The sequence below is a fragment of the Glycine max genome, chromosome 7 (assembly GCF_000004515.6).
Source record: "Glycine max cultivar Williams 82 chromosome 7, Glycine_max_v4.0, whole genome shotgun sequence".
In the NCBI taxonomy this organism is placed as follows: Eukaryota; Viridiplantae; Streptophyta; class Magnoliopsida; order Fabales; family Fabaceae; genus Glycine; species Glycine max.
Genome location: NC_038243.2, coordinates 1,105,432 through 1,130,247, shown reverse-complemented (window position 1 = coordinate 1,130,247; position 24,816 = coordinate 1,105,432). Strand labels below are relative to the sequence as shown.

General features: G+C 33.2%; 3 protein-coding genes and 1 long non-coding RNA gene across 12 annotated transcripts; 1 reads left to right on the top strand and 3 right to left on the bottom strand.

Annotated features, from left to right (window-relative positions):
- Nucleotides 1-890: 890 nt before the first annotated feature.
- On the bottom strand, nucleotides 891-7,331 carry LOC100810990 (mitochondrial-processing peptidase subunit alpha). 3 transcript variants are annotated; one of them, XM_003529994.5, is made up of 13 exons: nucleotides 7,140-7,331; nucleotides 6,560-6,799; nucleotides 5,858-6,154; nucleotides 4,722-4,889; nucleotides 4,412-4,576; nucleotides 4,220-4,300; nucleotides 4,029-4,095; nucleotides 3,742-3,839; nucleotides 2,478-2,550; nucleotides 2,323-2,393; nucleotides 1,539-1,588; nucleotides 1,291-1,403; nucleotides 891-1,203 (listed from the first exon to the last, which is right to left on the bottom strand). In XM_003529994.5, exons 1-13 carry the CDS (start codon nucleotides 7,179-7,181, stop codon nucleotides 1,151-1,153), a joined length of 1,518 nt encoding a protein of 505 aa, XP_003530042.1. In that variant the 5' UTR covers nucleotides 7,182-7,331; the 3' UTR covers nucleotides 891-1,150. The 3 variants fall into 3 exon arrangements, with proteins under 3 accessions (XP_003530042.1, XP_040873135.1, XP_040873136.1); XM_041017201.1 differs by having other exon boundaries at nucleotides 4,220-4,576; nucleotides 7,140-7,328; XM_041017202.1 differs by lacking the exon at nucleotides 891-1,203 and having other exon boundaries at nucleotides 1,356-1,443; nucleotides 4,220-4,576; nucleotides 7,140-7,319.
- Nucleotides 7,332-9,221: 1,890 nt separating this feature from the next.
- LOC100796614 (ATP-dependent 6-phosphofructokinase 3) lies at nucleotides 9,222-13,686 on the top strand. Its single transcript, XM_006582979.4, has 12 exons — nucleotides 9,222-9,444; nucleotides 9,623-9,669; nucleotides 9,787-9,826; nucleotides 9,898-9,960; nucleotides 10,045-10,182; nucleotides 10,319-10,537; nucleotides 10,610-10,678; nucleotides 10,795-10,924; nucleotides 11,726-11,991; nucleotides 12,365-12,413; nucleotides 12,506-12,660; nucleotides 13,300-13,686. Exons 1-12 carry the CDS (start codon nucleotides 9,352-9,354, stop codon nucleotides 13,423-13,425), a joined length of 1,395 nt encoding a protein of 464 aa, XP_006583042.1. The 5' UTR covers nucleotides 9,222-9,351; the 3' UTR covers nucleotides 13,426-13,686.
- A 1,073-nt stretch (nucleotides 13,687-14,759) lies between these two features.
- On the bottom strand, nucleotides 14,760-20,297 carry LOC102664653 (uncharacterized). Of its 7 annotated transcripts, none has more exons than XR_001389091.3 (8): nucleotides 18,960-20,297; nucleotides 18,600-18,884; nucleotides 17,860-18,480; nucleotides 17,060-17,137; nucleotides 16,818-16,856; nucleotides 15,897-15,969; nucleotides 15,106-15,617; nucleotides 14,760-14,898 (listed from the first exon to the last, which is right to left on the bottom strand). It is a non-coding gene; the product is annotated as an uncharacterized lncRNA (long non-coding RNA). The 7 variants fall into 7 exon arrangements; XR_001389092.3 differs by having other exon boundaries at nucleotides 18,698-18,884; XR_001389093.3 differs by having other exon boundaries at nucleotides 17,860-18,884; nucleotides 18,960-19,100; nucleotides 19,393-20,297.
- A 187-nt stretch (nucleotides 20,298-20,484) lies between these two features.
- LOC100815273 (GDSL esterase/lipase APG-like) lies at nucleotides 20,485-22,694 on the bottom strand. The gene is made up of 5 exons (NM_001255632.2): nucleotides 22,425-22,694; nucleotides 22,040-22,170; nucleotides 21,724-21,957; nucleotides 21,211-21,466; nucleotides 20,485-20,874 (listed from the first exon to the last, which is right to left on the bottom strand). Exons 1-5 carry the CDS (start codon nucleotides 22,666-22,668, stop codon nucleotides 20,678-20,680), a joined length of 1,062 nt encoding a protein of 353 aa, NP_001242561.2. The 5' UTR covers nucleotides 22,669-22,694; the 3' UTR covers nucleotides 20,485-20,677.
- Nucleotides 22,695-24,816: the final 2,122 nt, after the last annotated feature.

Here is a 24,816-nt window from a genome sequence, read left to right as displayed (position 1 = left end):
AATTAATAAATGGATGAATATTCTACATGGTGATAAAAAATGTCAAATCAAGAAAGAAATGTTTTTTTTTAATTTCCTTTTGTTATGGTCTCCTTCCAAACAATGCATTTAGATAAGGGTTTTGAATGTATTTTTAGTATTGAACATATTTTTAAGGAAATATATTCCACATTTTTTGTTTTGAAACTTTTTTTTAAAAAAATGTAGCTAAGGCAAATCGTATAAAAAAATGTACTTTAATCAAATATATTCCACATATATATACTCTAATTTTGTTTGACAAAATATATTTAATAAATAAGCTTGTTTCACTAGTTTATAGCATAAATACTTTAATAAAACTACTCATTTATTACCTCATTTTAATATTACACAATTTGTTTTACTTATTGTACTATTTATTTTATTTTTTAGAAAATACTTTTTTATTAACTAAATATATGTAATACTTATCAGTAAGTTAATCAACTAATTTTATTAAATATTTCAAATGAATTTTTCATAGTACGATTGCCTTTATTATACTCTCTGCAGAACCAAGAAAAATAATCTTCATTGTGGATCCCTTTTTTTTAGTAGAAAACCTTTATTATAGTTTTGATATTACATGTTTTAAACTTCTAAACAAAAATCTTGAAATATTTTGACTATGAATTATTATTTAAAACATTAAAAAATAGGTCAAACATTTGTTCATTTTTTAAAAATTTAACAATTGATATAATAGGGCCAACAAAATGATACAAGACCTGCCACTTATTTAATGGATTATATTTAATATTTAATAAACCCTAAATAAATATATCCAAGAGAAACTGTAGAACATGTTAGAAAATTATTACTTGCATTTTTCTTGATCTATTCATGCGTGGCTTGGCTTTCGTGCTCTCTTGAGAATTAGTTCATAAAATAAAAAATTAAGGTGCACATTAGCCATAAGACCGATGCACCTAATACAGTAAGGCAAATCGTTATAAAAAAAAAAAACAAACATGGAACAAGAACAATGGTTCCTCAGATCCGCACAAAAAAATTCTCTGGGATTTATTTTCAGCATTGCTGATTCGGTGTATATTGCTCTTGAAAATTGGAAGTAGGCATGCTTGTGATCCAGAAAATATGATGAGCCGAAGGTGGATCACATGCAATTTCATTTTGCATGGAACTTGCTGTTAACAGATTCATAACTTGGCACATTCATGACTGCCACAAAAGAAAGAAATCATGTTTCTCAGTCAAGTCTAGAGTTATCAATTAGTAAAGAAATTCTTGAAAGGAAAAACTTAATACCATCCCCATATGATGCCATCGTCAAAGGTGAGGAAATAATCTTCTGAGCAATTTTAGTGATATCATTCAACGTGATTTCATCTACGGCCTTCAAGAACTGTTCCACAGGCTTCCTGAAAAGGGTAACAATACACTTCCATTCAAGAATTATAGCTTGTGAATAGAGTATATTCGTAAAATGAGAAAAGGTGCCAGCAACATATAAACGAAAAGAATTTTTTTAAGGTCTTTTGAGATTGATTGTTTACCTTTCTCCATAAGTCAAAATCTGCCTTCCTATATCTTCTGATGCAATCATCTGCAAAAAAATGATTATTTTAAGAATGAGATCCAAATGAAATCTAACCAGACAGAGTTCAGCAGAGAAGTGCTGGCAACACACTCCTCCTAACACTCTATCATTGGTTAGAATTTATTAAAAATTACAAAATCAGAAAAGAGTCATTAAATAACAAGTGGGACCTATAAAAAATTGTGACTTCTAATAAATTTCAACCAATTATAAAGAGTGTGTTAGGAGGAACGTGTTGAGAGTGCGTTGCTAGCATTTCTCAAAAAAGAATCACAAGGCATAAGCATGCAATGATTCTAAATCGGCATACTTTTTTAAGAGCTTTCATAGTTTCAGGAGGGAAGGAGACCCTGGCTAAGCTAGGCATGAAAATTGTGTTTGAGGTGGACATGTTCAAAGGAAAACACAAAAAAAAAGGTGATAAAACCGTGGTAATGAGACATACATGAGGATGTGTATAAAGGGAACTGTGAACCCAAGGGGTTGGTCAAGTGGGGTCTCGCATGCTGTAGGTTTTAGGCCCCACACATCTCTTTGGGATGAGGTAAATGTAAGCTTTTCACTAAGTACTGAGTCTAATAACATCAGTTCCTAACATTATTGAAGACTAATAGATAAATAGAAATTGAAAAAATTGATGCCCCTGGAATGATGCATAAACAAAGGAGTCTAAATAGAAGAGAAGCTTTCAAAGGATTTAACACATTACAGTTTATGTATTAAAGAAGGCAAGAGCATACTCTAGATTCCAGATTCATTAGAACTGCAGACTTTGTGGATTTTTTGGCTCGGTCAAGCTGTACCTGTGTAACTGTCATCGAAAGAAATGCTAGTTTAATTTCACACAAATAAAGATTCTAACTAAAATACTGCAGAAACAGGAGAGAAGTAAAACCTTGTCCAGGGGAAGCAATTGCTATTAGTTCTTTGGCTGCTATATCAACAGTTTTTGGCACAAAATCAGGGCTCTACATGCACAAATTTGAATGTGTCAACCTCAGCATAACATATTAAGCAGTAACTATTAACTTATGGTTTAGCTTATTTTGAAGAAGTAATTACTTATTTTTGGCAGTTTCATAAGAAAGATTTAAAAAAAAAAAGCAATTATTCCCTCTAAAAAATGTTCTCACAAGAGTAGTTAGTTAAAACAGTAGTATTGGGGCAGTTCAAGAGGTAGGGAATAAGCTTAAATAGGAGAATAGATTAGAAGGGATAGATTGCGATTTGTTGTCATTTGGGAATTGAACATTAGTTAGTTCAGTTGTATAAAGGGGAAACACTTTGTGAAGGGGAAACCCTTGTAAGGAGAATTCTCTCCTTGGTCATTTTTTGTAATTAAATTAACACTATGTAAGGTGGTGCTTGGTTTGAGTGTTTATTTTTTATTTTCATTTTCAAATTTTCAAGATTTAGAAAACATGTATTGAGAAGAAAGTACTCTAGGTGCCACCATGTTTTCACTTCTTCAGAAAAGACTGAAAATGTCGATGTGTTGTTTTCAGTTTTGGACCTGTTTTTGAAAATATTTTCAGAGAAAATGTTTTCTAAATTTTAAACAAACATATTTTCACTCTTATTTTTTGTTTTCTTCAAAAATGGAAACAGAAAACACTAAAACCAAGTGCCACCTAATATTCCTATTTTTGTTTCTCTGTTTTATCATCATTCTCTCCAAAAACTCAGAACTAAACATAGTTAGAAATTCCCCTATACAAAAAGAGCATATATCCTTTACAAAGGTTAAGAAAAGCAACACATCTCCAATCCCTATATTTCTTGTCCAATCCCATGATAATATTAAAAATTAATCAAAAGGGAAAAGGAAAAGAAAGTAGAATAACTAGTTTGTTTAATTATGGCAATCATAATTCATGAGTAACAATTCAAAGGTCATCAACAAGCCATGTATAATCCTCAAACTAGCCATACACTTTGATCAATGTTCATCAAGACAACTTTGTCTTCAACTAATAAGCACATTTTGAGTCTAGGCTGTCTAGCTTCTAACAACATTGCATAATATAAGGCAACTTGTTCCCCTAGACATAATAACCCAGCCTTTCAAAGGGGGAAAAAGAAGGAAATACATATCTATATTCAAAAATATATTTTTTGAGTAAAGGAATGTCTAGAAATAGTGACAAGTGTTTGCTTACAGTGCTTGCATAGATGCCAAACAGTCCTGTATTATTGAAGATACTGTTGAATGCAGAAAAAGATTGAATCTGTTGATATTCATTCAGCACATTAAGATCTGGATTCAGTTGTACATGCAAAACAAGTTAAAATATTAGAGTTGGGTATGCATGAAACTAAAATGATGAAGGAAGGTGAAGTGCACATTAGACAGATAAATGGAGAGTTTAATTTAAGATAATGACAATGTTAAAGCACGTAGCTGACCAAACTAAACAGCGGACAAGAAAGTACAGGTAAAACTTACATAGCCTTGAGTGCATCCCTTTTCCAGGCCCCCCTGCTGAGAATGATCCACCTCCTCCCATAAGCATCTGCACAATTCAAGAATTATTACTTCCATTCAATCATTTCATTTGTCCTTTATTGTGCAACAAAAGTAAGGACCAAAAAACAAAATACAGTAATTCTATCAGACTCAAACACAAAATGGAGTACCTGTAAAACAGTTAAAGCTATAGCATCTTTCTCTTTTTGCCAGCCACCAGGCACTTCAAAAGCAATAGCAACATGTGTACCCTGCCCTTGCAACATATCTTTGCAGGTAAATAACAATATTTCTTTGAAGGGGATAAATGAAAAGAATGAGATACAAGAAAAATGTAAATATGTATAAAAACCTATACACACCCCTTCACCATGACGGCGAAAATCACCCCCAACATAGATAGACTTTGGTTCTTCAGGACGGGGAACCTTTGGTAGATCAGAGAGAAGTGGCTCAGCAATAGATAGAAGCTCTTCGTGCTCAACCCCAGATGCTGCAAGTACCATTCTAGGTGCTGTGTAATTCTCCTGATTTTTTTACATCCAGCAACAATTAGATTCTCAAATAGATACCAAGGGGGAATAACAAAAAGAAAATGGTAAAAACTACAAGTGTTGCATAAACTAATACCAGTAGGATTCATGCAGTATCAGAAAGGATAACAGATCTTACAACAACAAATTCCTCTAAATTGGGGCCGTCCAATCTGTTCAGTGCTGCTTCAGGAGCCAAAAGAGGAAAAGCCAATGCACCAGAATAACCAGCAGAGTGAATTGCTTCCAAAAGCAAGCCTTGGGGATTGTTAGAGAGTTCTCCAAGCTCTGCTTTCACCTTCCGAAGCTATTTCAATAGATGGTTCAACAACAGGTTAAGAAGGAATGCAATATCAGCTATCAACAAAGAATACTATACAAACAAAATGGGGATGGCAACTTTTAGCAAGACTCCTTTGAGTCTGTTAGGATCAAATTGCAAGGCTTGTAACTTGATTACAATGCTGAAAAAGTATGGGATTCCATCATGGGTTTTATATGTCGTTGGGTTGTCCCACCATAATGGCTGTGAGTTTTCATGGTGTGGTTTTGGTTCTCTCAAGGTTCATATCAATTGGAAACAAAGCCTTCCAATCATATGCATGGGTGTCAGGGCTGCAGAACAAGGTGGAATGCTAGGATTTAATTGCAAGCTATGGGAATAAGTTCCACTTTGGGAGAATGAGATATTAATGTGTGGTTTATATGGCCTTGCCAGTTGTCACCTTAATGGTTTGGCTAGATTTTCTGCTATTGCAGTGTGGCTCTCCCAAGGCTTGTATAAGCTTCTCAGTCCACAAAGGGGAAATGAAAATGGAAAAAAAATACTTTAAAGACAGGGCAAAAAAATAAATAATTTTGCGCTCAGCATAAGTTAGTACTTAGTACAGTTGAAACTTAAAAGGGCAGAATATGTAAATGTAAAAAAAGAAAAATACTGAATAAGTTTGTCTACTTTTCATATACTTTGTAGGAGGAGATTAAAGAGTAGCTATACTTGTAAGAAAGGAATATCCTATATAATACTATAAAGAGACACTAAAGGTGTTTTACTTTCCCATGTTTTTTTTCAACAACCAAGCATTACCCCACTAGACAGGGGTCATATTTTTTTTCTATGAAAAGAATGTGTAATTGTTTATCCATCATATTGTAGATCATAAAACAGACAGAGAAAAGCCTGCCCATTAGCTGAAGAAAATGATGAATGAGCTTGCTGACCTAAGAATTACAAGATCAGTCCCTGAGAAAAGAGAAACTTGAAAAAATAAATACCTCTTCATTGACTTCCCAATCCAAGAAGGCTGGGTTCCTTACACAGTCAACCAGTAATTCAACCATTTGTGGAGCATAGGTCTTTAATGCATCAAATGTATAACCCATTTGCTCCCGAGAGGCTGAGGCTCCTATATTTCCACCAATTGCTTCTACTTCCCTTACAATACGAAAGTGACTACGGTTTGTTGTGCTTTTGAAAGCCATTCTCTCTAGCAAGTGTGAAACCCCGCTTGACAATGGCGTTTCATAGATGGAACCACAGTCAAGATATAACCCAATTGAAGCTGCAGGGTTCTAATTAACAACAAAATAGGGGGAATCAATATACTAGCCAAAAATCCCAAATGCACACCATTAAATCTTACAGTAACATTGCCATTGAACATATCAAGACACCTTAAAATTACAAGCATGCACAATCGCACATACAGCTATATCTTATAATAACGTTGTCATTTTTGAACATATAAGATGCCAAAAAACAGAAACATGCACACACAGTTATGTCTTACATTAACACTGTCATTGAACACATCAAGACGCCTAATAACTAGAAACATGCACATACAGTAACATTCTCATTGAAAACATCAAGAAGCCAAAAAAAACTAGAAGAATTGACAGAGTTAAATTAAATCTTATAGTAACATTCTCATTGAAACATATCAAGAGACCAAACAACTAGAAACATGCACATACAGGAGAGGTCTCTGACGCAATTTTGAGTCCATTGGGGAGTGTTGTGATCTTGGTCTTGCTTTGTTCGACGTAATCTGGAAGTGAATCGGGGAGAGCAACACCACCAAGGGGCATGTCCAGAGGAGGAAGAGCACTAGAACGCTCTCCAGTAAGCCAGCTAAACAAACCACCTGATGAAGTCCTTGCAGCTACCGCGGCTGAAGTTGAAAACCTAGTGGATCCCAAGTTACCTCCATGGCCCTAATCGCATGGTTTCATCACACAAAAAGAGCAGCATTCAACACAATAAAAAATATTCCATTACACCAATGAATGCTACCAAATTTTTTTTATGGGAATAACAAAACAATCAATTGTAACATGAAAAAACAATCTAGGAATTAGCAAAACCGTTGAGTGGATTTAATTTCATATAATGAATCATAAAGGGGTTCCAATTCTCCTAGAAAATCAATAAAAAAAACATTTTTTACCTATCAAAATAAAATTTTGTTATCAGGGTAAGATCCAAAACATTAATAATACAGTTGGGATGAAACATAAAAAGGGATGATACGAATACGATGGTGTTAGTAGTGACCTTGAGATGCCTTCTGAATGATGATGCTGCAACTCTGTACATGACGATCAGTGACAAGGAAGAGAATGAAAATGAAGGACTTCGATTCGATGAGCTTTGTTTTCTTACGAGTTATGACACCGCCAACAAGCCCTATGAAGCTGAAGCAGGGCAACGCACAATAGAGAATCAGATTAATTTGGAATGGTCAATATTTTTTATTTTAATCAAAATTAAAATAATTATCAAGACCAATAAGTACTGGACTGGAGCTACCCAGGCTTTTAGAATCTGGCCCAGTAAAGTTCGGCCTCACAACCACCACATTTTAAATGGGACAGTTTTAGCTGTGGGGAATTTCTATTCCTATTCCTTTAATTCTATTTTCACTCCCACGTGTTCCAAAATTTGTTTGAATCAAAATTGTACTTCTGTTACTTAATTTTTTTCATCCCATTAATCACAACAAAAATATGGGTTCGTTTAATAGAATGCAAAAAAGTCATATTTTCGTTGTGATATCTGATTAAATAGGGTAACTTTTTGTTGATTTGGTAATCGTTAATTTGATTATAATTAATTTAATTACAATTAAAAAGGATAACTTGTGTAATCATTAATTCATATTTATGATGTGCATGGTAAGGGTATTTTTTTTAATTAAATCAATTTTTATGCTTGTTACTTAGTATAGTTGATAAATAAACTTTTTCTTTATTTTAGTAAAATTAATTTTGAGTATGATACTTTTAAATCTTCCTTATGTGCCTAAGATATTCTTTATGAAAAGTTAATAATTAATCTTTCAAGATATGAAAATATATGGCTAAATTGTAATTTTGATCCCCTTATTTCTAAATCAAGGTATTTAATTTTCTTATTTTTGATTAATAAACAATTTCGATTCTTGTATTTGTTGATCATTCAAAAGTTAAACATTAATTTTGATGTGACACTACTCATGTAACACTTAAGTAAGCTATAGACATAATACTTATGTGATAGTTGGTTAAATAAACTAAAAATAAAAATTATCTTAATAAAAGTTAAACTCATGATCTTTTATTTAAGATAAGATAATAAATTACTAAGATACTTGTTTTATTTATTTAACTTTTATAAACATTATTTTGTATGTATCAATAATTAAGAATTATTATTTTTTGAATTAGTAAAATTTTTAAATTAAAAAAATATTTAATATTTTTTTGACATATTTCACTTTATATCATTTTATAGATTTTTATTTTGAGTAGTTTACATATTTTTTTATTTTTATTTTACTAATTTATAATTCAATTTTATAAATTATTTTATAAATTTATTTTAAGATACACTCTAATTATTTAAATAAATATAGTTACATTAATTAATATATAAATTATACAGATTATGTAAATTTATTTTCATATATAAATTATTTTTATTCTAATTATATAAATTGATAAAAATTTTAATAATTTAATTTTTTAGGAAACCAACATGTTATAAAAAATTGTTTAGTAAATAAGTTTTTAATACCAATTATATAAATCAAGAAAATAGCATAAAGCAATATATAAATTATTTAAAAAAATTATGTAAATTTATTTTTATGTATAAATAATATAAATTTTTATTTTAATTATAAAATGTAATTAATTTTTAATTTTTTAGATTGTTTAAATATTATTTTAAATTTACATAATTTTTATAAAATATATAAAATATTTTTTAAAAAATAATGTATATATTAGTTTATGTAATTTTTTTAAAATTATAATAAAATAAGAACCAATTTTTTTATATATAATGATTTATTAATTTATATTAAAATAAAAATACATGTAAAATTAAATATTAAATGTTTTATTCTAAAAAATTAATATCTATAATACATGTAAAATAGTGTTTATAATGTAAACTAAACAAAATAAAAAATTAATTCGTGTTTGTCTATTTCTAGCATTCTCTTGTCTTCTGTGTTCGACTTCGACCGACGAACGTTGGACTAGCTAGTACACGTAAGTTAACTTAAGGTGAATCAACCCACGCGTGTCTCTGGCCGTTGGATTCATCATCAACGGCCATAAACAAACACATCATCCACTCTATGGAACTTTTCCATTTCATCTTCTGTTTCAACCAAATTGATTCCTTTGCTTTGCTCTGAGTTGTCTCCTACACACAACAAATTCTACTTTTTTTGACAAAGCTTCTCTCCAAAAACTCAAGTGGTGATTCCATTTCCACCATGTCCAATTCTGAACACAACATCATCACTGGACATGCTGGCTATGTCCTTGAAGATGTCCCTCATCTATCTGACTACATCCCTCACCTCACTGTAACCTCTTCTTCTCCAAATGCTTCTCTTTTATTTGCTAAAAACACATTGAGGACAAAGAAAGACACTACTTTGTGTTGCTTCTTGTATAAGTTTGTATATATTTATATGTATATCTTCCATTGATTACAAACATGTTCTGACCTCTGATTCTTTTTTGTTGTTGTTGATCATGCAGACATATCCTAATCCGTTGCAAGATAATCCTTCGTATTCAGTTGTTAAGTAGGTTACTTACTATCTATCAACATTGAAGTTTGAATTAATTCTTCCTGGTGCTGTTTGCACATTGCTGTGGTGATTCAATCTGATGTTAATTTTTATTGGTTTATGCATCACCAGGGAGCATTCTGTTGATGTGGATGATACTATTGCTCAAAAGGCAAGTTGTTGTTCTCTCTTTCATTACAGTGTTCCTGAATTGTTGATTCAATTTTCTGTTTCTCTGTCTAGGTAGTTGTACATAAGAATAGCCCAAGAGAGACTCATTTTCGCCGTGCTGGGCCGCGTCAGAAGGTCTGTTTGTTTGTTTTGTTTGGCTGCCACCAATGTGTGTGTGATTTATGGGGTGACAGACAACAATGATTGAATGTTTCCCAGGTATATTTTGAGTCCGAGGATGTGTATGCTTGTATTGTCACATGTGGAGGTCTTTGTCCTGGTGTAAATACAGTGATCAGGGAAATAGTTTGTGGGTTATACCATATGTATGGGGTGCACAAAGTACTGGGAATAGAGGTACCAATCACTCTAAGTGCCTTCGTTATTTCTAACCGAGACAGATTGGCAGTTTCATTTGAAATTTTTCATGAGCATTTTCATTGTGTAATATAGTGTTCTCTCTTTTCCTCCACTTCAATTCAATTGTATGCAGGGAGGGTATAGAGGTTTTTATTCTTGCAATACTATTCCATTGACGCCAAAGGTTGTGAATGACATCCACAAACGTGGTGGAACCATCCTTGGTACCTCTCAAGGAGAAGGAGGCAATGATACGTTAAAGATTGTTGATAGCATCCAGGATCGGGGAATTAATCAGGTTTACATACTTGGAGGAGATGGAACTCAGAGAGGGGCTTCTGTGATTTTTGAGGTAATTGTTAAAATGCTGGTATGCAGAAAGTTGATTTTTTTAGGCAATTAAGGTTTTGTTATTTGCACACAGGAAATTAGAAGACGTGGCTTGAAAGTTTCAGTGGTTGGAATTCCAGAATCGGTTGATAATGACATCCCGGTGAGCATGCTTGAATTGGACATCTGAAGCCTTACAATAGAAGCTACTTTGCTGAAAATATAAAAAGGATTTACTTTTAAACTGTCACCTAATTAACCATGTTGTACCTGAATCAGGTTATTGATAAGTCATTTGGTTTTGACACTGCTGTTGAAGAGGCACAACGAGCCATAAATGCTGCTCATGTGGAAGCAGAAAGCACTGAGAATGGTATTGGTGTTGTCAAGTTAATGGGTCGTCACAGTGGTAAGTATCATTTATATTTCGTAATTTACAATACAAGCTTAGCCTGATGGAAGTTATATAGAGTAGAAGATCTGAAAGATGACCTGTAAGCTGCTGTGATGCTTGATTATCTTAACAGAAAACTCTTTTCATAATTCTTCCCCATTTTCTTGTTTTTCTAGCTATTCTATTGTCATTTTTGATCATTTTCATGCCTAATGACTTCTTTGGTGACTGAAAGATCTGGTTTTAGTCCTTTCAGAGCCATCCATTTTGGCAAACACTTATCCTTTAGTGATCTTGCAAGATTGTACCTCCATTGTTTTTCAACTGTTTCAGACGTTTCTCATTTTTGCAATTTGCAACATCTTCATTCTAGAATATCAGTGTTTTTTCTATTTTGGTCCATGTAAGTAACATTTAGATCTTTGGGCTACATGATAGTTGGTCTTGTATTTTCTAGCAATACCATCTTCCACGATAAGAACAATATAAAAAAAATTCCCCCAAAGTGAGTTTGTCTCTAATGTGAGTAAGTTGTATCCAAACTTAAATCTCAAGGTTTAAGACCACAATAGTTTTTTAATTCAATCAAGGGTGGATACACCCCTTCTTGCGTACTTTAAAGAAAAATTCAATTTAGAGGAGCCTTATCTAAATAATATTCAATTCCAATACCTTCCAACAACACCTTGGGACTATCCTATCCTTTAGAATCAGCTAGAAGCTGCACCTTTACCACTGAATAATCTGTTAATTTTAGCATTTTCTTCTTTTGTAGTATTAGCTGTTATGGTTATTTGACATTACCTAATCATGCAGGGTTTATATCTATGTATGCAACTCTCGCCAGCCGAGATGTGGATTGTTGCTTAATTCCAGAGTCACCTTTTTACCTCGAGGGTCCAGGTGGACTCTTTGAGTTCATTAGGAAAAGACTCGCAGAAAACGGGCACATGGTTATAGTAATTTCTGAAGGTGCAGGTCATGAGCTTATTTCAGAAAGCCTATCTGCTACAAATAAGCAGGAAGCTTCTGGCAACAAGTTACTTCAAGATGTTGGTCTGTGGTTATCCCAGAAGATTAAGGTAAAACATCAGGAATAATGCTCCTTAAGTATGTATTTTTTATTAAACATTTTGTTTTCTTGCACTATGGTTAACAATTTTGAAGTACGTTACTTCCAAGAATCTGAAGAAAAAAAACACATGTAACTAGATCAAATTTAGAATTCATTGTTAATATTAGCTACATTGATATGTAAAAAAATTTCAACTGCTGTGTTGGATATCTTTATTTCACAACTTCGTTAGCCATCTTGCTTTGACAACATCTGCTCTCAAACTACATTCAAGCAATTGACCTATTATACTAACCACGAGATTCTCATTATGCAGATTTTTTCTTTTTCAGTTTTCGTAGTAATAAATTTATACGTTTATTTATTTATTTCTGTTTTAGGATCACTTCACAAAAAGTCAAAAGATGGATATAACTCTGAAGTACATTGGTGAGCTCTCTTCTTTCTACTGGTGCAAATGGTAGTGTGTTACCTATATAAAGTAAATGTTCTAACCAATTGAAATTTTTTCTGTCCGGTAGATCCCACCTACATGATCCGTGCTGTTCCAAGTATTGCATCTGATAATGTACATTGCACTCTCCTTGCTCAAAGTGCTGTTCATGGTGCAATGGCTGGATACACAGGCTTCGCAGTTGGCACGGTCAATGGCAAACATGCTTATATTCCATTTTATGTAAGTCATTTTCTAGTCTAGTAAATCTGTTTGCTATAGTGTTACTAGTGTTTGGTTGAATTTCAATTAACACTGTAAAAGGAAGTAAAAACACAAATAGAGTTATGCTTGTAATTTATTTGTTTGTCCTTTTATTAGGGGCCAAACTTTCAGGATAATTAGGCATAAACATCAAATTGGTATATAGGGGTACAAATGAGAGCAAAATAATTTTATAAATATGGTCCAGCATTTTTAGAAAAATTGTAATGAAAACTGGTCCATGAAATTTTTACTTCCGTTTTTTTTTATCCCCATAACAAACTGGTACTGAGAATTAAAGAGACAAAGTGGTTATTAACAATTAAGCACACCAAGTAATTATTTGATTTACACTATCAACTAATTAAAAATCTTGTAGATATGATTTTTAAAATAATTATTACGAAATTGACTGTGTAAAAAAACTTTTAGACTGATATTGCATTCTAATTAAATTCACTCAGATTGGTCCTGTCGGATTTGCCTATTTAATTTGTGGTTGATCATGATGTTATTGTAATATTTTATTAATGTTATACATTGAAATTGAAAACTTGGTAATCTTGTGCAGTACAGTTTTTAGTTCATTGTAAATTGAACTTGGTTTGTATTGTGCAGCGGATAAATGAAATTGAGAAGAAGGTTGTTATAACTGACCGCATGTGGGCAAGGTTACTGTCTTCAACCAATCAACCTAGCTTCTTGAATCCTAAAGATATCACTACACATCAAACGGGAAATTAAACCTGGCCAATAGACCAGCTGCTAGTTAGTGTTTTCTTTTTACATGCACTTGTTTAGTGTTAACTCATGAGTCAATATTCGTTCCTTTGCGACGTTAATCGGTAAGTGTACCAAGTCCCTCGCACAAGTAATATAAAATGGTAAGAACCGAGTATCGAATCCAGAGGGAACTTGTTTCACTCCCATTAAAAGCAAAGTAAATGTCAAGTTGGATTTTTGTGTGAAAATCTAGTTAAATACAAATTAAAATATTTAGAGATTGAGAAGTAAAAAAAGTCAAATAAAAAGCGTTGGGTCGTTCTACTGAATCTAGTTTGATGTTGTTATATATTTTTCTCTATTTAACGTTATCTTGGTGTTCTTATTCTGAAAAATTACCCAAACCAAGATCTCTCGAGTGAATGGGCATAACTCTATTTAAACCTCGTCCTTGATCCCTCAACAACTCTATTTAAACCTCGTCCTTGATCCCTCAACAAACTTGGTTTAAACGAGTTGCATTAAAATTACACTATAATAAGGACTAAATCACTGCACTCCATTTCTAGACATATAGTTTTCTAGCTTACTCTATTAAGTTCTAAGGTTTTAAAGCACTTCCCAGTACTAAAAATCCTAACTATACATATAAATGAGTGATCAAGTTTCAATCATGCAAAAATAAGCATAGATAAAAGCAATAAACACAAAAACAACATTAAATAGATAGTAGAAGAATTTTACATCAAAGGTTCAACAGAACTTCCCAACAAGAGTTTTAGCCTTTCATTACAAGTAATGAACTTTCAGCACAAAGGACAAATTTTGAGGGAAGAAAATGACTAAAAATGGTTGAGGATGTCTCCTCCAAACTCTAGAATCCTAATCTCACTTCGTTAACCTAAACTCTCTTGGAGGCTTGTTTTTCGACTCCTCTCTTTAGTTTATGCTAACTTAATTGTTTTAAAGACTCCTTGATATTTCAGATTCTGAAGGCTCGCTTAGCAAGATTGTCTCGTTAAGCGCAAGTTAGTGAAATTTGGCTTAGCGAGTTGGGCGCGCTGAGCGCGAGAAGAGACAAATAACTCATTGGGCGAGCTTGTGGCGCGCTGGGCGAACACATCTCTGACTAATCATCTTCTAGGACTTTCCATCACGCTAAACGAGCTATGTGCCTCGCTTAGCAGATGTCACTCGCTAAGCGCATATGCCTCGCTTAGCGAAACACCAGCTGCAAGAACCTTATCTTCTTTTGGCCTGAAACTAAAGTGGTTCCAACATTAATTCACAAAATGAGAGTATCTATTTTATAAAATTAAACTAGACATGAAAATATATACAATTCCTGTAAAAAGAACCATAAATTAAGGGAAAAAAGACTAATTTCATGTAACTATTCAATGCAAAAGTTAATAGTCAAGTCAAGAGCATCATTGCTTGGTTATTAAATGAGTTGCTTATTTTACAATGCCACTTCAATTCTCTTTTCTTTTTCTGCTGATTCTTGGCCTAGAAAGTACCTTTTTCATTGATAAAATTAAACAACGTTGTGCTTGTATAAGAAATGCCATGTCAAATGCTCCAACATGTCTTATTTTTAGGCAACTCACATAAACAACTCCATTGTAGATCCTCTAATGGTATGTTTGATATTTTGTAAGTAATTCAAAAGTTTTAAAGGGAATTGGATTCAATGATGACGATTTAAAGCTGAAAGCCCGAAACAGTCATTTATTAAACCAATGTTTGGGTCAGGATGTTGTCCCATTGTGTCAAGCACACTACGTCGAGAATTCAATATTGGTAAACTTTACCTCAATTTCACCGCAATATTGATTAACCTCTTTTGAAAGTAAAAATTCTCAATAATTACACCACTTTATCGCTTGAACAAAATATAGCCTGGATAAAAGTATGAAAACTTGGGTCTTAATTCTATTCTAGTTATAAAATTCAAGTTCGGAAAATTTAATGACTGGTAAGCTAAATATATGAATTATGAAAACAAATATATTGTCTGTGACCAATCACTGGCTTCTTCTCATTAGATTGGGAAATACAGTATTAATAATGTCTTTCAGATTCCTGCAACCAACAACTTCCATCTTTTCAAAACCTTCAGTTCCCAAAGCTTTTTCAGCCACCTTGGGTACTATACACATTCTGAAACCCAATTTCGTGACGGTATATACCCTTTTCTCCATTCTAGGAACCTGTATCATCACATAAATAATACAAGTTCAATACCACAAGATCTTTACAGCATTATCAGTATTTAGAAATCTTAAGGTAACACAGAAGACACCAGGTACGAGATCTAACGGGCAAATGACTATTCCCACAAAGAAAAAACTTTTACGATCTATATGGGTACATGACGCAAAATTTTATCAGAGTTTAACATGTTATTCAACAGGTCATGCTACTGAAGGCTCTAAATTGACCTTAAAATACCGTAAAAGCAACGTTAACATGACAAAGAACATGCTCACCATGCGAAGCTCACCACCAAGGTCAATTTCACCAATGAATGCAATGTCATTTAGAATAGGGATTTCCAAGCAACTGAAAAAGGGGAAAAGAAGACAAACGTAATAAATTAAACTAATTAAGATTAAAATCTATAATCTATAATAGTATATTGGAACGTATGATTGTATGGTCCCCCTAAATTTTTATGTACCAAAAAAAATGACCGAATAGGAGAAAACGAAATGCACATGTGCAACAATCATGTTTAGCTTATTATAAATTGGCTGCAAAAGCAAAATTCACTTGTCCAAACAAGGTGCATGAAATGGTCAACAATACCCTCCCCAATCCTCAGAAGACAATGATCATTGTCAGATAAAGATTAACAAAATTTACATCATTTAGGAAAAAAAACCTAAACAAAAACCAGCTGCAAATTGCTGCAGCTATAGCAAGATCTCCTGCAGTTTCAGCCAGTGCCAATCCACTAACAAAATTAAAAAATACAGCCTGTTGTATAAAGGCAGGACAAGGAAATAAAATACAATCAATACGAATATAAAAACAAAAACATATCTGAACTGGTGATATTATAAGCACCAAACAGGCAATTGACTTCGTAAATGGTTACATATTTAAGTGATGTGATGGACGAGTATGATTATGAATGATAAGTTAACTTACAAAAAGTTTTGCAGAAAAACTCCAGATGATCAAGCAAAAATCAGATAGAGAAGCCAGATGTGAATATTTTTGTTTGTTTTCAATGTAATTCATTGAAATTCTAAATTCTCAAAAAGAAAGATGCAGAGCACACTCCCAGCGAAGTAGTAGGCACTATTTTTCGATATTCCCGCTATTTTTTTATTTGTTTATTCAGAGGATTTAATTCTGTGAAAATTTCAATATTGACATGATATCATATTCATAAATCGGCTTACATGTTCTTGGAGAGGAAGACCTGCTTGCTTTATAAGAACCTGAAGTTCAAGGGAAAGACAGATGGTCAAGAACAACTTTACAGCATTCATTTCAATACAGCAGCTTATGCTTTGAATGAGGAAAACAAAACCTATCAATACCTTTGTTATTCACTTTCCATTAAGAATAGAGAATATTAAAAATGAGCATATGATATAAAAACAGTAATAAAAATACTAACAAAAGAGAGACATTAACTCACAGATATGATCATATCAGCTCTTTTTAGTTGGATCCCATGAACTTGCCTTGAACCTGTTGAACCAGAAAGACAAAGTGCCTGCAAAATACCACTGGAATTAGCGTAATAATTCTTTTGAAGGATGTCAGAGTAGAAAAAAAAGATTCAAAAGATGCTGATAATATTATAATAGTGTGTTCCTAGTAGCTTTGTTCGCTGACATGAAGAAAGCATAAACACCACAAACTGAAAGCCATAGCAAGTAGATCAGAAGATTTCAGTAACAACTTGCCTGGATTTACTACAAATTACACATTGTATTTTAAACATTAATAACTTTGATTTCTTTTAAGAAAGCAGAGCATTCACTCATTGCTTCATTTGACTACGAAAGAAATAATAAAGAGAAATAAAATGACTACAGGACAATGACAATTAAGAAGTATAACTAGAGATATACAACATGTCTACATAAGCATATTGTGATTAGCACTTAGGGTTCAACCCAATATGAGTTCCAACAGACGGTACTGAGGTGCAAATACTGCATAACCTCAACACCATGTATTATATTTGAACCAAAATTCCAAGAATGCAAATACTGCATTGCTGGCACATACTGAACCCAGTGTTCTGTAAGTATTATCATTTCCTAGAATGGCTTGCAATTTGCAAAATTGCGATATATTACAATTGACGACAAGGGTGATGGTGGTGATGTTTCTCAAAAGTCAAAACAGAACTGCCAAATATAGTTGGAAGTTCATAATGTGATTTCCAACTTAAAATATTTAATATAATCAAAGCACAAAAGAAAATACCTGAATTTCAATAAGGAATGTCTGGGACCCATCCATGATTATAGCAATAGCTAGTCCAGCTAAAATTTCTGAATCTAGGTGCTTCTCACAGAGGGGTGGGAGAAAACTACACTACTTGGTTTCGAGGACCAAGGCCTCCTATGAAAGCTAAGTATCGAATATTCTTCTCTGTCTTATTCATTGATTCATAGAGCTTTTATACACAATTGCATGTCTACAACTGAATGATAACTGCTACAACAAAATGATAACTACTTCTAGAATGATAACTACCCCTATGGCAGGTTTCCATAGCAGAGCATCTTCTTCCTAACATGATGACTGAGCTTGAGACTGCAAAAACAAAAGTTTAGTGTCTGAAGAAGAAACTTAAGTATGAAGCTGAACAAAATAGGGAGCATATCATGAATCTTAAACAAAAAGTTGCCAAGTTGCAAGATCACGAATACAAAGCTTCTGCTAACGACCAAGAGATTCAGATAAGGCTGAAAAGGCTAAAGGATCTTGAGTGTGAGTCAGAACAGTTGAGGAAATCTAATTTGAGACTGCAGATGGACAATTCTGACTTAGCTCGAAGATTGGATTCTACTCAGATCCTTGCAAATGCTGTTCTAGAAGACCCTGAGGTAATAAGATTACTTATACACTTTAACTTATGGAGAGTCAAATGAAAAAAGCTTCTATAAAAGTTAAATGCATAAGTTGATTCTAACTTAGGCAACAAGATCAATTCATTTTACCTTCTTATTTTCTTCTCTTATAAGTACTTATAGTAAAGTTTATCCAAACGGGGTCCTATAAACAATCCATTGTTCTTTAAACTTCAACACAATTTCACCTTATGTTTTTGGATGCAGGCACATGCTCTGAAGGAAGAAGGGTAGCATCTTAGAAAAGAGAATTAAGGGTTGACGAAAGAACTTTAGCAACTACATGCTGATAGAGTTTAGATCCTGAAGAGTTAGTTTATTTGCGGTGGATAAATGCTTGCTTGAGACATGAACTACGAAGTTATCAACCTCCACCTGGTAAAACAGTTGCAAGGGACTTGAGTAAAAGCTTAAGTCCTACATCTGAGAAGAAAGCCAAGCAACTTATACCTGAATATGCTAGCAATGAAGGGCGAGGGAGCGTTTCTGATATGGACTCTGACCAATGGTCCTCTTCCCAGGCTTCTTTTCTCACAGACCCCGGAGAGCGTGAAGACTATTCTCCTCTTGATAATGCATCTGAGGTCAAAGCTAACAACACAAGAAAGTCAAGGATTTTTAGCAAGCTTATGAGGTTGATACGAGGCAAAGGTAGCCAGAATCAATGTGATCGAGCTACATTCAAAGAAAAATAAATGTCTCGAGAAGACAGCAATAGCAACTCTTCACATTTCAGCTTGAGTATATCAACTGGAAATGATGCTGGAACTGAGGGTCCTAGGAGTGAGTATGCAACTCCCTCTGCCACATCTAGAACTTCTTTTGATTTTAACCGGACAATGAGTTTGAAGGAAGAAAGTGGGAGAAATTCAGATAGCCATACCCCAGGAAGCTCCAAGAATTTCAGTGCAAGGAGAAGAAGATCAGTAGATTTCAAAAACTGCCTTGATTCTTTCTCAGAATCTTCTGGCACGGAGAAATCTAATTTGGTGAAATATGCTGAAGCTATAAAAGATTCCAGTGGAACCCTCAAACATAGAACACATAGAAGATCAGCATCATATAGTTCATTTTAACTTATTAGCTATATGCAAGGATTTTACCTCATTCCAGCAGTGAATATCACAGATTAGCAGGTGATTTATTAATCAATCCTGATGTATATTCAACAATAGCCGTTAGGGGCTGTTCAAATAACCATGTATTAAATAAGGATGCATTTATAATCATAGGCAAGCATTCACGAACAGCAGTTCACTTCAGAGTATGACAAAATTTTAAACTTCTAGCGATTCATTCCTCTTGCTGTTAGTTGCTTCTTTGAAATCGGTAATCTCTTCATATTAATTATATTGCAAAATACTGTTGAAAACTATTGAGATGTCAGAATTAATATCATGGAAAAAAATACATGGACACCCACAATGCTATTCAACTTTCAACACCTAGTGAGGGAGAAAAAAAAGAGAGAAAAATACAGGCATGATATGAAGAGATAGAGAGAAATGAAAGTGTTGATGGGGTGTTTAAAATCATGGGGTGTCCAAGTATCATTAATTACTTAAGCGCCATCATTATGATTCTTTGCAAGAGAAAGGGTAAATCAGGAATTAGGCATATGCTGCATTTTCATCACAGTGCTACATGGACTTGATCAAAAGTTGTCTCTGTTGACTATTAAATCTGCTGAGGCAGATTGTGAGGTGGAAACAAAGTGTTAGTTCTTTACCCTCTTAACAAAGTTGTCTCTGTTGTCTATTCAATCTGCTGTTTTTTGTTTTGTATATATTCGGATGAGTTATAATCCCCCCCCCCCCCCCCCCCTCAGGATAATTTATTTGACAGCCTCTATTATATGTTTCCTTATATTATGACAATTCTCTGATCGTTATATATCTTGCTTAAAATTCTCCATGATTGGATTTTCATTTATGTTAGTCCAAGTCTAGCTACCAAAAATGGAACAATGCATTTACAGATAATAAGCAAACATTTCTCTATTATTATAAAATGGTTTACAAATGAGTTTATCTGAAATTTCTCAAGATCTAAAATAAATAGAGTACAGTTTTTTTTTTCAAACTAAAGAAAAACAGCAAACTTTTGAATCACTTTCACGATGTGTAGTTGTACAAAATAAATTCTAACACATAAATAATCACGAGTCTTTATGTGACAAGAGATATGCCTTGTAGAATTAATGCATCAGCTAGAACTTGGTTAGCAGCCTGTGAAGGATGGACACTGTCCCAAAACACATACTGTGTGGCATTAGAACAAGTTCCTGGAGATTTTGAATTACACAACAAGGATGTTGTCTCTACAGTCCCGGTACCACAGCAACCTCTGTTTGCCTCCACAAAACCTATAAAGCATCATAAGATTGGTTAGAAAGAACATCATTTTACTGCAAGATATGAATGTTACTATATATGGCCTTATTTGGATGAACTTCTCTATAAGCACTTACAAAAAAAAGAAACTTCTTCCATAAACTAAAATTAACTATGGACAGGTTAGAATCAATTATTTGGAGAAGCTAAATGATTTTATCTTCTATAAAAAAATTAATTTTAACTTAAGCATAGCTTATTTATTTTTTTTGTTCTTATTTTCTTCTCTTATAAGTACTCATGAAGAAACTTATCCAAACAGGACCTATGTTGAATAATTAATTAATTTAAGTCAAAGTATTGTCTACCAGATTTTGAAGGGGATTGAACAAGGTCATAGAGAGGCTTGTAAATGTCGAAAATTGCAATCTTAAGACCAGGAAGTTGCTTTTGAAGACTTGCTGCAGCTGAGTTGAGCTTCTTGTTAAATCCTTGAGCATCAGTGTTGATTCTTGAGACACAACCATTCTCATGGAAACCAAATATAGTCCTTGCAGCAGGTAGGCAACCCAATGGTGGGAGTGAAGTCACTCCAAGTCTCCTGGCTCCCAATCCATACAAGTCCTGTGTTCAAACAAAGCAGTGGAACCATTAATTTTTCAACATTTGGACTAATTTAAATGTGGATTGGGCTGGATCTATATCAAACATAGGAGGTATATCGTTCCAAAGATTCAAATCAATTGGACTCGATCAACTCCTCCATGCTTATATAGACTTTTAACTTGTCTTTATTTTGCTTTATAGTTCTCCAACAATATATATATATATATGTTCTAAGATATAGTAGCAAAAATAACCACAATAGTTTAACAAAATACCTTAACAAAACTTGAGAATTCACCAACTAAGTAGGATGAATACTGATCAGGAGAGTATACTTTGTTGATCCAAGGATTGACATAATAATTTTGCACAAAGTCACTGCTTCCAGCACTGAGCACATACAGTGCATCCTTGATAATTGAGGCTGCTTTTTTGCTGCCAGCTACCTTGGCCAGCTTGCCTTGGTATTCCTTGAAATAACTTAACTGTTGGGACAACGGAATCGCATGCTGCCAACAAAAGGAATAAAAGAAATTGTTAAAATCAGAACTCTTGTAAAACCATACGTGAGGTTATTCATTCCAAACTTACATTCAAAGTAGCAGCATTTTCATCATAACCAGATGCAGCAGAAGCAAAGTTTGCTCCAATAAGGAGGTTTTTCCCTGATGCCTGTGGGCTAAGATATGCTGGAGCATAGGTCTTAAAACCCAAAGTGTCAGCTGCAAAAGGAAACATTCCAACAAAAATGAAACTTAAAAGCATAAGAATATATATGTGAGCAGTGCAACATATACTACTACTCTATAAATCCACCAGGGTCGGTCTAGTGGGGGGAGTTTGAGTAATTATTCTAAGGTCTTAGGTTAAAATCTCCTTACTACCGTTATACAACAAAAAATACATATATATTCATATCTAATCTAAGTAGGTACAAGTTCTATATAATTTGATGGTTTAATTAACTTTATCTTACCAGTAAAATCAGTAGCTAATTTGCCATTGCAAAACCTCCCAGTAGGTTGGTGGTTAGCAAAGTCCCTCCCATAAGGAGGGTAATCAGCCTTGAAAAGGGTGGGAAGATAGTCATTATTCCCTACATCCACGGCTGAGTCACCAAAAGTTATGATTGCAGGCACAAGGGTTGTTGTGTCTTGTGCATAGGCACAACTGAGGAAGAGAAATGCAAAGAGTACAACAAGTGCTCCAATGTTTATCATCTTAATATTTTTGCACCTTTGGGTGCATTGAGTGTAGCAGAAAGTGAGAACTTATATGGCAACCGAAAATGACTCCTATTGAAGGAGGAGGATGGGAGTTAGGCACGGCCATTAAATGTGAACGCGTAAAGTAGTTATGCATACCTTCTCCATTGATACTAATCTCGTTACTTGTCTCTTCTGGTTAACTAACTGACTTAACTCAATGCATATCCTTTACTTTGCTGAAGCTACTTTACTTCACTTGGTTTGTGTGTACGTGATTTTTCTCTTTAACTAATCAATTACTCTTAACTCTCAAGTCCGTATAATATTATGACTTTTGGTTTCTTTCATTTACTATGGTAGAGCTAAGTAGTTGAGATTTTGTGCGAGGGAGTTGTGGTGATCAATAATGAGGGTTGATTACATGTGCATGAGAGTTATTTCAGTTGTTGTACACAAAAAAGGTTGAGTACGTACTCGCGTCAACATGCCATGTATAGTATACCTGTTTTTTCTCTTTTCTTTTTCTTGGGATAAAATCGGCGAGAAGATGTTAATAGTAAGAGTCATGATATTGTACATCCATTTTGGGGTGTATTGTGGTGAAAATAAGAGAGATGATAAGAAATGAAAAAGGTATATAGAGAAAATAAGTGATAGAAAGGGCGAGTAGAGAGAAAAATAAGATGAAAATAGGATAGAAAAAAAAAATGTATAAATAATATTTTTTTAATACTGTTACAATACTATCTGGGTCCCGAATTATAAAAATATACATTCATTCATATGTATTAGACACTCATACTTATCTTCATGCAAATTAATGAATGCATTCATAAACTTATTAATAATACAAGGAATGCTTTTTTGGCTGCAATACAATTTTATTACTGCCAAAATATGTAACTTTTCATAAATTTTAATTAATATTCGAGAGCATGTTTAAGAAAATGTGTTAGATAACACACTTTTAAACACATTTTTTTAACCCACACAATTTTATAATTTTCAATAAAATTCACGTTCTCCTGAAAAAATTCTTTTAAATTACGTAATAACATTAAATATAATTATCACTTAAACTATAAATTTATTATTTCTAACAATACTTCTGAAATAAATTTTAAATAATATTATCCATTAAAATTAATTAAACTGTTTTTTATATTAATAAATTAATTATTTGATTCTGATAAAAGAAAAATATCGGAAGTAGTACTTGATAATAATTGGTCATCAACATATATGCTCTCGTCGGAATACCTCGCGAGTCACGTACGTATAATCCAAGAGATAATAATAAAAAATTTATAATGAATAAATAAGCAAGTTATACTCATTTATTGATCTAGAATAAAAAGAATACTCTCAAATATCAGATATGAAAAGAAACATTACTCGATTTTTCGGGGCTAATGACAATGAGAATGACAATATTTATGCTACTCATATGCTATGCATGGGTTATTTTCCCTAAAATTTTGAAAATTCTGGAATCTAATTATGACAAAAATGTGGATGTTACAAAACAATCACGTGGATTTTAGATCCTTTAAAATATAACGGTGCATTATTTGATAAAATAATAAATTATTGGTCATATGTCACTTAAAATATAGACCATTATACTTTACCACCCCTATGCATAAAATTAAATTAGCTAAATCTAAATCTCCACTTTAGTGAGATTTTTCCTATGGAAAATAATAAAGGCGTCATTTCCTTCTGCATCTGAGGCAACCAAAAAGTCCAAACATTTTTCTTCTCGATCCATTTGAAACCTTCACTAAAACTCTTTTGTTCTTCACGCTTCTCCCTCCCTCTTTGCTCTTTGCACTTCATGTGAGTCATTTCATCTTCTTTTTTTCTATTTTATGTGTGAGTGGTTTCACTCTTTGCATTTTTCAATTGTTAAAACTCTCTCAACTACTTAAATTAAGAACAACTATATTTTTATCAATCAAATTAAACTGAACAGGTTTAAATGCACTTTTAAATTTTCACATGCCAATGGCTTTATATCTTATAAATAGGAGCGTAATGTTCAGTCGAATCAGCTACTTTTGAAACTTAAGTTTGGCTTATGAAAAAAATGAGTTGTTCAAGTTGACTCATTTATTTAAATTTTTTAAAAAATTGAGTTTGGCTTGGTAAAAAAAAGCT